Raw genomic sequence first — 13,180 nt, forward strand, 5'->3', positions numbered from 1 at the left:
ACATGACCTAGAAAAACTGTCTTTGGAAGCAGACAAATGCTGGCTCCCTCAGCCTGTAAAGCGAGATGAGCGCTGCAATCCCAGAGTTGTTTGTGACTGGACTTAACTGTCAGGGGTACCTTTACCTTTACTACATCTACTTAGATTCTCACCTGCCCTTTACATCCCAGTGCAGGTTACAACAGTGTAAATATACAACATTAACATAAGTTAAAAATAATCTGCAATCAAAAGTATAGCAGGCACCCCCAAACTTCGGCCCTCCAGATGTTTTGGACTACAATTCCCATCATCCCTGACCACTGGTCCTGTTAGCTAGGGATCATGGGAGTTGTAGGCCAAAACATCTGGAGGGCCGCAGTTTGGGGATGCCTGGTATAGGGCAAGTCCTAAAGACATGTCTCTCAGGAGTCAAAAGGCCCGGGTTTGTTCCAGAAACAAACAAGTAGCCAGTTCAAACTGAACAAGAGGAGAATGGTATGTTCTGAACGCCTAACTAACCCCAGTCAATAACCTGTTTAAATTCCCAAACATTTTTTAAAGGCAGTTCCATGTGGAGCGTGTTACAGTAATCTAAACTAGAGGCAACAAGGAAATGAATGATCACAGAGAGGTCTGATTTTGCCAGAATCAGACCAATACCTGGAGTATTGGCTGAAGTGGAAAATTTGTTTTTCAGCAAATCTGATATTTGAGAGCCTATAGCAGGCCTCCCCAAACTGCGGCCCTCCAGATGTTTTGACCTACAGCTCCATTGATCCCTAGCTAACAGGACCAGTAGTTGGGGAAGATGGGAATTGTAGTCCAAAACATCTGGAGGGCTGAAGTTTGGGGATGCCTGGCCTATAGCAAACAGGAGTGAACAGTACCCAAGGTACTTACATAACTGAAAAACAATTCAGTCCTGAAACTCTACATAACTGCTCTATACAATATTTTAACAGCTTTGATTCTTGGATAGTGCAAGGGTAGATAGTAATATTTATATAATTACAACAGATATTTAATCCTAGATATAGAATAAAACTTGCTAAATTAAGCACACAGCAAACCTGTTTATATAAAACATCACAGTAAGGTAAAGGCAACTTAGTGTGTCAAATGTTTAGCTTTTGTTGTTGTTAAAAAAAACACTTACTGCTATTGTAGAGCCATTCTTCCCCACGCCTCCTCCAAATATTACTCTGAAATAATTGTAACTGGAAAATATTGCGCCACCCACTATTCCTGCAACGGGAATCATCTTCAGTCTTAGATCCAGCACAGGAAGCTTGCAGGGAAAAAGCAGAAGATTTTAAGATAGATTAATGTCTTTCCGCCATTATTGAAACGTTTTAGTAATTTTTTTGAACTATCCATTTTCTTCATTTTTAAAAAGGAAATCAAATGTAGAGCATAGTCATGGTAGTAAAATAAAATGTAGAGCACAGTTTAATTTTGCTAGGAACCCCAAGGTTACATAATTGTTTTAAATTCGGACAGGCATGTTGCTACTAACATCTATAAACAACATGTATCAGCTTTCTAGCTTTTATACTTATATTTCTGAAAAATGGATAGTTCTTTCCCACAGTTCATTGATCAAAACAGCAGCAGCACCACAGGAAATGCAAACACCATCTGCCTCTTTTGTTATATCTTGCTATGAAATTGCATTACCGTTACTCTCCAGCTAATACCTTTAGAATGAGTATTTACCTTTCTTATTCAATTGTAGTTTCAAGGAAACTTCCAAGACGCAGCAAAGGATTAAAAAGAGTAAAAAAAAATGAATTTCCTGTAACCCACCAGGTTACACTAAGGATATGTTATTGAGACTTCCCAATCAATTCAACAGTTTATGTAAAACAGAATAATGAATGGACTTTAAGAATGTAGAGTTGTTTTATAAAGAATTCCACACTTTGACTGCTTACAGTCATTTGAGAAGAGAGCATGCATTTCAAAATAAAAATAAAAATAAATTTTAGTAGATATAGTGATGTGCCAGAATACTGATTCGCTTCCAAGAGTGGACTCAGACAGCTGGGAGCTCTGCTATAGCTGTTTAAAAGCTTGCAGTGTGGTGCCCAGTGCCAATTTTCAACAATCTCTTACCATGCAATTCACACCTAGCTTTACCATTCATCCAATTTCTTGGATTTCCAAGCAGCTAAAGAATTGTGGCCACATTAAGCTTAACTACATGAATCAAGGCAACAGAAAACCAACCCCAATGTACGTCGTTATAGGGGTTATGTTTCTTCAGATGCAACGGCGTGCATTCTGATTGTCTCAAGCTGGATGTCTGCAGTTCTGTGTTCTACAATACAGGCATAAACAATGCATTCTTGAAAGCAGGGGCAGTATAAATTTGCTCTGACATTTTGCAGAACATGCATTCTGCTGCCTTATGACAAATTCAGCAGAACCTTGCCGTTCTTGACAGCAGCGGCAGTTGCGGCCTGGTGTCGCCATGGCCAAGCTGGGGGACAGACAAAAACCTCCTGTGTGGCCGGGCCGGTGTCATCATCCCCAGGAAGTGACAGGACTCCCCTACCTCTTTCCAATTTAAATTGACCAATCAGAGGCCATACTACAGGGTGGGAAATTGAGAGATGGAACTGGGTAAGCCTGTTTCTACTCAGGTCTTGTCTCCAAATCATGAAAGCTGACTGCACCGCTTCCCAGCATCGCAATCAGCACTGGAGATCCCACCCTCCTACCCTGGATAAATTTGGCCCTCCCTGAAGGTGGCGTGTGTGTGTGTGTGTGTGTTTATCAGCTTGCTGAGGAGTCTCTTGGTCGCCATATTTGGCCCCTGGGAGGAATTTTCCTGCAGACCAACTGGACCGGTCTAGGGGTTTCAGTTACCTCCCAGCAATTGTCACAGATCACTGGCATAAAGGTGGTTGGCTCCTTGGTTGGGTACCCTGGTAAAGGGGTCCCAAGGGGAAGGATTCTGTCCGTATGCCCAGATGGGGGCTAATGGGCCACAGAACTCCCTGACTGGCAGCCTAGAGGGGTTTCCTATATCTGATGTGTATCAACTGGGTTGGCTGATCCAGGATACATACCCAATGCCTAAGCCAAAGTCTTCTTACATCTGTAATCAATAAAGCTGTGGCCATTTAGATTCCAAAAGGCTGTTATTTATTGCTTCCTACGCCTCTACCCCGGCGACCTCAGGCTTACTGCAACTCAGCCCACAATTACAAAAGTGTTAAGTGACAGAATTTTGCCAGGTCAACTTTTATAGAAGGGAGTACAGCACTGAGAATAAAATGGAATTCAACTCTCTGTGCAGAACATTTATGTATTTAAATTATCTGAGTGATTTAACACAAATATCATATATGGCAGATGGGGTCTTTTTCCTCTGTAGTTCTAAACTCATGCATAGAACAGCACATCACAACAGTAAGATGACCGAGCACTGGAACTACATTGGGAAAAGGCATCCAAGGTAAACATATAATTGAGCCAGGGCTTATTTTTTAAAAAGCGAAATAAAATAAATGTTTAACAAAATGTGGCATGGGAGAAATACAAAGGATTAGAGGAAGCTGCTAAGCAGGAACCATACAGGACTGTTTAATTTACAAACTTTCAAGCCTGATAGTTATATACAGTTACCTTAGTATCCCACAATGTTGTTCCACCAAATGCAGATATCAAAAAGAGTATAATTACGGCTATCTGTACTTCAGTTACATCGACTCTATAATAAAAAAGAAATAAAGTTGATCCACATCAGGGGTCAGCAACCTTTTTCAGCCATGGGCCAATCCACCGTCCCTCAGACCATGTGGTGGGCCGGACTATATTTTGGAAAAAAATATGAACGATTTCCTACGCCCCACAAATAACCCAGAGATGCATTTTAAATAAAAGGACACATTCTACTCATGTAAAAACACGTTGATCCCCGGACTGTCCGCGGGCCGGATTGAGAAGGTGATTGGGCTGCATCCAGCCCACCCACGGGCCTTAGGTTGCCTACCCCTGCTCCACACCAATGACTACTTGATAGGGAATAGCTTACTAAATATTAAGATCCATCAAAGCGGTTGTGTGCCCAAGACAAATGTTAACAACTTTAGGCGATTCAATTATTGGATATAAAAGTCAAATTTCTGGGAGTTTTTATCGAAAGGTTTTGGTAATTAAATTTCAGTATGCAAAGTATATGCTTTGCTAGTCAATACAACAGAAAGTAACTAAGCAGCATTTTTCCCCCACCAAACTATCTGAATTTCTCTGTCATGCAATAGGTTTTTCAGAATTTTAAATGTACAAGGAAACCCCTTATGGAAGAGCTAATTAATATACTAAATCTCAAACTGGTGGATTCCCCTACCCCGCAAAAAGAAATAAGGAATGATGAGGGCTGCGGGGGCGGGAAATCCTGTTGGATCTAGGTTAAATTCTACCACCCCAGTTGAAACATCAGGACAAATGTATTTCAAATGTCAGTCACAGAGCAGATTATGCAAATATCCACTTACTTGCCAAACTTTAGCATGCCACAAACATAGGTTTGCCAGTGGGCACAATAAAACAGGAACATTCCAATAAAGCAACAGAAGAACAGCCAGTCTGGGTTTGTTCCTAGCCGAACTGCTAAGCAGGCTCCAATACCAATGAAAACTGAAAAGTCCAATTAGCTTCCGTTAGTTATCACAGTTATTTGAAGAATGGTATCTAAATAGTTTTGAGTGTTTGCATGTAAAACAGTTTGTGGTGGTGCAGTAAAATGGGTGGAGAGGCAAGCCATACTTGTGGTGAAACAGGCATAGGCTAGAAACATTTGCAAGGTTCTCGCTTCATAGACTGCCCATCAGGAAGTCCATGTCAGGGGGTGGCATCCTTAACCCGTGGCACTCCAGATACCGTTTGACTCCAGCTCCCACCATCCCTGCCAGCATGGCCAATAGTGAGGGATGATGGAAACTGCCATCCAACATCTGGAAGACCACAGGTTAGCTACTGTGATCTAGGTTAACATCACATTCCTGGCACAAAATCTCTTGTATGGAGCCATAACATGCAAATTGTTTTTCTGGTTATTTTTATTTCCTATCCTCATGGTCTGTGCTCTATTTCTTGAGACATGGTTGTAAGAAAAATGCCAAACAGGACACTTGGAAGAAACTACACGGTTGGCTCTTAGAACCATATAATTGGAAGAGTTGGAAGGGACCGCCGAGGGTCATCTAGTCCATGCAGTGCAGGAATCCTGCCCACAGCTGCACCTGGATGGGCTCAAATCACCAACCTTCTGGTTAACTGCAAGACACACTGACCCATTGCACTACCTATCAATTAAAAAAAATATTTTTACTGGGTGTGGAGCTTCTTTGAAGCCAAGTTGTATAGAAGTATACTGAAATATCAAATTCACCAAGAGCATCAAATTCACCAAGAGCATCATAATTTAAACCGAAGCAATGCATGTGGCAAGGCTGAGCTAATAATAAACATTATTATTATTCTGATATGCAGCAATATATGCAAACTATTGTTGTCATATTCTGCCTGTCCTGTGAGTCTTAATAAAAAAATTTTTAAAAAAATTTTTTACCTGTAGAAATAGAATCACAGCCATGGTCGAAGAGTTCTCCCAAAGGAGAGCTGCTATTGGTTCTTCTGGCTTGCTTCCCATCAATAGCATCCAGTGACTGGTAAGCAAATAGTCCTAATGCACATGAGAGGAACACCCAAGGAGGAGCCTGAAATGAACAAACAGGAGGATTCCATGCTATTAGGCAACTGCTGCAACGTGGAGTATGTTAACAGTTGTGTAGGAATCTATTACTTTCCTTATCTGTTTGCCACTCATTGCAGAGTTCCATTTAAAAAGTCCACACAATATAATTTCTTCGAAGGTCACCCACCCACACTTTCCTACCCTACTGCACTTTGCACAACACATGGTGTCAAGCAGACCTGGAAGGCTGCCTTTGAAATGTCATTTATTGCACAATTGAACCACCCAGCAGAGTAATGTGCAATTGGCCTGATGAACCCTATTGACCTACCTGTCTTGATGAAGAAATGTGTGCCTATTTTATAAACTTGAATCCAGAGCATACATTTAGAAGTCACCCTTTGTTTTTCACTCAGAGCTCTACCCTATGGTAGCCTTGGGCTTAGCAGAAGTGCAAATTGGGGCTCCTGATTTTAATTGATCCCCATTATATACTAAACCACATTCTTTTCCAAAGGGTCAACCAACTAACTCTCAGTAACAGCATGTGACAGAGCTTGCCACAAAGCCAAACCCACTATACAACCCTCACAATTTATTTATTTTACATAAAATGACACATAAAGCCTCCTTAATCTGAGTCATTTCCAAAAGAACATTCTTATACTCTAACCTCGTGCCCAGATGGTTTGGGACTATATCTCCCATCATCCCCGACTATTGCCCAGGCTGATGGGAACTGAAGGAGGAAACCGGACTGGGGAAGGCTGCTCTGCTATTCAAGGTTCAGGTATAGAACTGGATACAAAACTGCAAGTCTCAGAAAAGACAGGTGTGAATATGCACGTGAAACACAATTATCTTGTGGAACTACTGCAGCAGACGAACTTAGCAACTTTACAGAGATGTACAGTACTGGCATCTTTGACACATGGGATGCAGAAATTAAATCCTATTTTTTTAAAAATGGGATGGGACTATTTCTATCCTCTCCAATCGATTAAAGCATAACACTTACCCAAATGTGGGGTGGGGGATGGGAAGCCTGTACTACAACAATAGGCAGTGTGCCCTGATGAATGGCAGACAGAACTAGAGACAGAGTGGGAAGCCTTTAATACTTAGATCATATCTCTGCTGTAATTAAAGAGGTGTGACGCCAAAGGTCACAACCAGCAACTGATTCATTACATGCTGATCTTAGGCATATTCTTAGTAAGTAATGAAACCACACATTATAATTAAGTATAATTACTCCCAGAAGAGTTGACAATTATGAACAATGGGGGGGGGATTTAAAGGTGCTAGATTTTCTAGAAAGTAAGTTTCCTTCTGCATTTAGGGAGAACTCAGTTTCTCACATTTCACCCCCTCCCCTTTCTAAGCTATCAGTTACCTTGCATGCCCGTCCAGCAGCAAAAAAAAGGCTTTCTATATATAACCATCCTATTGCAATCCACCAAAGTCTCTCTCTCAACTTTCATCCTAAAGTAACTGGAACTACATGGGAAATGAGCTTGCAAATGCTTCAAAGCAAAGTCCAGTGGAAATGCAAGCCGCCATGTTTGGAAACATTTTAGAAACACACAAAGTTGCCATATACCGAGTCAGGCCATTGGTTCACCTACAGGCGAAACTCGGAAAATTGGAATATCATCGAAAAGTGCATTTATTTCAGTAACGCAACTGAAAAGGTGAAACCAATATATGAGATAGTTGCATGACATGTAAAGCAAGATATGTCAAGCCTTTATTTGTTGTAATTGTAATTATTTGTTGTTAGGCGGGTCAATTATAAATGGAATGTAATTAATGAAATGTAATAGCGATGTTTATTTTTGTATTATTGTACCTATTTGTTTTACTACTGTGGACTTTCTAAAAGAAAGCATTTGTAAAAATTAAAAGAAAAATAAATAATAATAAGTTGCATTACTGAAATAAATACACTTTTTGATGATATTCTAATTTTCCGAGTTTCACCTGTAGTTCAATACTGACAACACTGGCCAGCAGCAGCTCTCCAAGGAGCCTTTCCGTCCCCTATCCAGAGATGCCAGAGACTGAACCTGGGACTTTCTCCACATAATGCACTGTGATACCACTGAAACAATACCTGGAATATTCGAAGTCCAGCTACCAACAAGATGTGTACACTCAAACCCCGGAGTTTGTGTGCTCTTTTTCCTGCCTTGCATATGAGAAACACCAGTAAAATAATATTAAGGGCAGAAGCAGAACAGATAGGGCAGCTGAGGATAAAAAGTACCAAGTTGCTTGTCTCCAGTTCAGGACCACTGGTTAAAACAAGCTCACAGCTGAAGACAAATAACCATAGCTGCCAAGTCTCCCGTTTTTCGTGGGAAACCCTCGAATTTTAAACCATTTCCTGCTGGCAGCCCGGATTGGAAAAAATCCCGTAAATCCCCCGGGATTTCCTACCTGCCAGGGAGGCTCCATTTTGGGTGCTGGCGCTGCCCGATGCATAGAAGCGATTTCCGGTGCCACGCCGCTGCTGATCCCGCATTTTTCAGCGGGAGGCTTGGCAGCTATGCAAATAACTGTTGCAGCTTCTCTTAGCCTAAGATTCTTAGTCCTCCGATCAGGCTACACCTCCAACAGCACACACCTTTTGCAAACATGGAAGCTGCTGCATGGCCACACTCGGTCACCACCCACATGCTACTAACAAGTGCTACCTCTTCTGAGACGGAGGTCTTGTTCTGCCATCTGGCAGCTAGCACAAGTAGAAGGGCATATTAGCAGAATGTTCTCAAGTACTGATTCTGTTGCAATAATTTCCACTGCTACAGTCTCAGCATGGATGCCTATCGGCTTCTAAGCTTCCTTGTTAGTTCTAACAAATCAAAGAAGCTGATGTCTGGAAGCACATACAGAAACACGTTGGGAGGTGTGCAATGCATGGGGAACGTGTCGACTAGAAGAATGGACTTTCTGCAAGCTCCAGAAATTTGGGAGAGGGAGTGGGTAAGACTGAAATGATAATGCTGAAACCAGGAAAAGAGCAAAATGCAAGCAACAGGGGAAAGAGGCCCGGGTGGCCCTGCTTTACTATGCTTACAAATTACAGAAGTAGCCAAAGCAGCACAAACAAAGCACAAACAAGTTCAACCTTAGCTAACCCCAACTGTAAAGACTCCAAACTCACAATGGCAAATTCCACTCCCTGATACTGCTTGCAAATTGCAAAACATGATTAATGCAGGAGAAAGTGAAAGTGATGCAAAATTAAAAGTACAAAGTGAAACTTTGGGAGAATTCCCAGCACTGCATTTGCTAGCTTGGCACTTCCCCAATGTTTGGGGCTACCGCTGGCTGGCACTGAAGAGAACTGCAATCCAAAAATCTGGAATGCAGCAGGTTGGCAAAGGCTGCACTAGCAGCATAAACTAAAACCTTAAAGACACAATACATATAAAAGTGTACACTTTTAATTCAAGCATATGCCCAGTTCTCTCATATTGAAACATGCAGCAGGCCTCAAGTCCTTGGGACATGGTCCCAACTAAAAGCTGTAACCCTACCCAAAATTTAGTAAGTCCCAATAAGTCTCTGAGGTATGAAACAAAATAATTCCTTCCAGTAGCATCTTAGAGACCAACTAAGTTTGTCAATGGTATCTGGAGAAGTGTGCATGCACACGAAAGCTCATACCAATGACAAACTTAGTTGGTCTCTAAGGTGCTACTGGAAGGAATTTTTTTGTTTCGACTACGCAAGACCAACACGGCTACCTACCTGTAACTATCTCTGAAGTATGGTTTACTTCATAATTAGACATAATTAGGCTCCCATCCCACACTACATGTAGGATTACAGCTTTAACATGCTTAACTTCAGCTGTTTTGAAGGAGGAATAATAGAATTTGAAGGAACTCCAAGGGTCATCTAATACAACCCCCTACAATTCAGGTATCTCAACACATGGCCCCCCCATGTGATTTGAAACCATACAGGACCCTGCTTAGCTTTGCAAATGTGCTAGCAGTTTTATTGCTGCACCAGGGAATGTATTCACATTTTGGTGGGAAGGTAGTCTTTTTATCAACAGCTCAACATTTTATTGGCTTTTTCAACACTGTTGGCCTGTATCTGGATGGTGTTGTGTACATAAATTTCCTGCCAGTGCAGTGACTTAAGGCAGAGGGAGGAAAAACCAATTTCTGTAATACTTCTGTCAAATACTTTTGTTAGCGGTGATTTGGTGACCTCTTCTAAACCCAGGTCTGTGTATAATTCTGGGCATAGTTAAAGCTTGGTGTGAACAACAGAAGCTGCACAAAGAGCAGGTTCTTTTAAAAACATAGGTTGAATCTTTATCTGTCTCTTCCCCAGTACCCATTTGTTGAGGAAGTAAAATGTTTAGGTAATTATATCCATTTGTCACCCACTGAATGTGACTGTTCCAAGCTAGCGTCAAGGGGTGTTCTTGCATGTTTTTAATCCTGTGTAGACCAGACCAGGCCAGACCAAGCAGGATATCATGATGCAAATGTTTACTGACAGGCTGTCTAGTCCTCAGAGCACTTACCACTAGCTAATCCTCCTAAAGACAGAAACTGAACTTCCCTTCTCTATTCACAAATAATAATATTCCCAATTCATATTTCTCCCACTCTTCTCACAGAACCATAGCCATCTAGTCCAACCCCCCTAGCTTGGTACAGGAAATATCTCCAGTAAGGAGGAGCCCACCAGGGAACAGCTACAATTGTTGAACTGCTTTTAATGTAAAGAAGGTTCTCCTATCTAAATCTGACTTCAACTAGAAATGGAAGGCACAACCATTTTATCTTGTTACACAGAAGCAAGGCCAACTGATTATCAAGGTTGCAGCCTTCTCTTCCAGGGGGTGGCTGTGCTTGTTTATGCTGCAACAGACCTAAGAGTCTTATGGTGCCTTGAAGACTAGCAACCATGCTGAAAGAGTATACCACAATAAATCCGCTAGTCTTTATGGTGCCATAAGACCCTTCTCATTTCAGCCACAATATTGTTCGTACTATATGCGCTAAGGCTTTGATCGTGCCATTAGCAGTGCAGTTCCTTACCCCATCATCACCTGAGTGTTGGGATTAGAGTTTCTCAGCAAGGAAAACAGGTTTGCTGCTGTTTGCAGCTTTTTATTTCTTTTTTGAACAGCAGGGGTATCAGCTTCCAGCAAGAAGCTTTTTGGGGTGGGGTGGGGTCCAGAAAGGAGTTGCAGAAAGTTGGGGGGTGGGGAGCAAGAGAACAGGAGGAGAAACTAACTGTTAGATAAGCGCTGCAACAGCATATCCAGAAAGATTACTTTTAAATAAATAGATCAGGAAATACGAATTAAAAACTCACAAAATAGTACAGACATGAGGTGAGGAAGAGTCGTGCCATCTGAAGGGGCATCTGAAGTGTAGCTTTAGTAAACATCCTCTACCACCCCACCCCCACCCCCCATCAGTGACGTTAAAGGAGAACCAGAGACACATTGTGGGAACTTTTACAAAGTAGAGAGTCTACTTCCATCAGTGTGGCACACTCTTCAGCAGCTACTCAAGATACTTGCACAGTGACATTCCACACAGTATCATAAGCATGAAGAGTCCCATGACGCCCAGGAAACAGGCACTTTAGCGATTGGCACAAGAGCTCACTCTCTACAACACAAGTACACAAATCACATTATCTGAGCCATTGCAGGGGGAGATGGAGGAGTGAAGCTAGAGTTGAGCTGGATTCTCTGGAAAGTTTATAGCATTTTTCTTTTCTCCACCCATCTCCCTAGAAAAAGTTGGCTTCTGTACAGAACTTCCTCAGAATACCTTCCACTATTTTGGGTGGCTACTGACATTTCCATTCCCCACCCTCAAACACCCCAGAACGATGCTTGGTCTAGGGCACTGTGGGAGATGCAAGATTCCAGCACTGTTGGTGCTGCTGCCACTTGCAGAGTCTGCAACACCAAGCAAGAGGTGCTATTCTCCTTATATTGATAACGCTAGGCTCACCTCCAATTAACAGTTGGGATAATGACTCCTGGCACTTGAATAAATTTCGTGAAATGGTTCTTGTGCTCACAGATGGGAGAATTTACAGAAGTCATTTACACATGCCTCCAGAGTCTAGATGTAAGGTCTACAGCACAAGGACTACCTTGAGGAATAAGGTCTGGTTGCCACCTAACAAGCAAGCATCTGCATTGATCTCATACCTACAACTCATCACACATGAAAGCTGTAAACTTTCCCCAACATGTTTTGGACTACGTATAACTCCCACCTGCCGAGGTCCAGAACTTCAGAAGAGCACTAGATTGGTGAAGCCTACACTAAACCTAAATTCATTGGTCATCAGATAGGATCCTGCTCCACATCTATCTCTGGGTGGTCTTTTTGTTAAAATAAATAAAGACGAGGGCATCCCACAATCCTGTAACCCCACCTCAACTGTAGGCCTCTCTGACAGGGCTTCCCTGCAAACCAACATACTTGGGGGAAAGCCCTAAATGTCTGGCCACAGCCAACACGTTCTTTTCCATTCTTTCAGAAAACTGAAAGCCCTTCTTGAAAGAGGAGCACCCTGCTGCTGAGCTCATCCCAGTTTGGCCTCCTGTAAACAGATTCTGCAGGCTTGTGCATCACCAACCCTGTTTGGCCAGATGTTTGCCGGCGTCTGTGTGCCTAACATTGTGGAAAGCGAAGCCTCTCTCGAACCACTTCGAATTCTACTTCATTTTGCGTTGCAAGATAAGGACCGGAAGGCGAATGGCGTGGCCCCTTGAAGACAGGCAGAAGTAGCTGTGCGCCATACACATCCATGGGCGACACAAGCCCTCTTCCCACCTAGTCCTGAAATGGGCTTCACGGAAGAGCCCAACACACAACCAGGCGCCAGTCCTATTGACGCGGCAGGCTGCTTCCTCCTCCGCCTGCCGCGTTTCCTCACAACTCAGCGTCCTGAAGACTGCTCGTTTTATTTTCCATTGGCAGCCGCTGCTCAAGGCTGTCGCGTCTCTCCCCAAGTTTAGCCCCTCCCGGCTCCCCAGCCAGGCCAGGCCCGCCCCATCCCTCGACGGCTAGCTAGCCCGCCCCCCTCCTCGGTCTTCGTCTTCCCACCGGTGGGGGGAGGGAGAGAGAGACGTTGCCTCCCCGGCCGCCGCTGAGGGGGAAGGCGAGGAGGCGAGCATCTGGCAAGGGCGCGCGGCCGCGGCGGGCTGCTCCTACCTCTTGGTGGGCGCTGGGGCAGTAGGCGATGAGCGCGAGCGTGGGGAGCAGGTTGAGGACGAGGCCGCCCAGGGTGATGGCGTTGGGAGCCAGCCAGAGCGGCGTGCGCTCCACCAGCCAGGCCCAATAGCGCTGCAGCGGCGGCTCCAGCAGCGAGCGCCCGGACGCGTTGTAGCGGTGCTGCTCCAGGCGCCGCAGCTGCGTCGCGCTCAGAGGCTCCGGCAGCAGTAGCAGCGCCATGGCGGCTCCCCAGCCGACGCCGCCCTGCTCT

General features: G+C 43.6%; 1 protein-coding gene across 4 annotated transcripts in view; it reads right to left on the reverse strand.

The window, feature by feature from the left end:
* CHPT1 (choline phosphotransferase 1) overlaps positions 1-13,180 on the reverse strand; it is a 20,457-nt gene extending 7,277 nt beyond the window's left edge. For 2 of the 4 annotated variants that reach the window (XM_035126772.3, XM_035126774.3), the window contains exons 1-5: positions 12,910-13,180; positions 5,564-5,711; positions 4,488-4,629; positions 3,616-3,700; positions 1,139-1,270 (exon numbers count right to left, since the gene is read on the reverse strand). In XM_035126772.3, the coding sequence (XP_034982663.1) occupies positions 1,139-1,270; positions 3,616-3,700; positions 4,488-4,629; positions 5,564-5,711; positions 12,910-13,149 (747 nt within the window). In that variant the 5' untranslated portion in view covers positions 13,150-13,180. Of the gene's footprint in view, positions 1-1,138; positions 1,271-3,615; positions 3,701-4,487; positions 4,630-5,563; positions 5,712-12,331; positions 12,729-12,909 lie in introns of those variants that run through there. The other 2 variants (XM_035126776.3, XM_088676782.1) reach the window with 2 other exon arrangements.

The sequence above is a fragment of the Zootoca vivipara genome, chromosome 9 (genome assembly GCF_965207765.1).
Source record: "Zootoca vivipara chromosome 9, rZooViv2.hap1.1, whole genome shotgun sequence".
In the NCBI taxonomy this organism is placed as follows: Eukaryota; Metazoa; Chordata; class Lepidosauria; order Squamata; family Lacertidae; genus Zootoca; species Zootoca vivipara.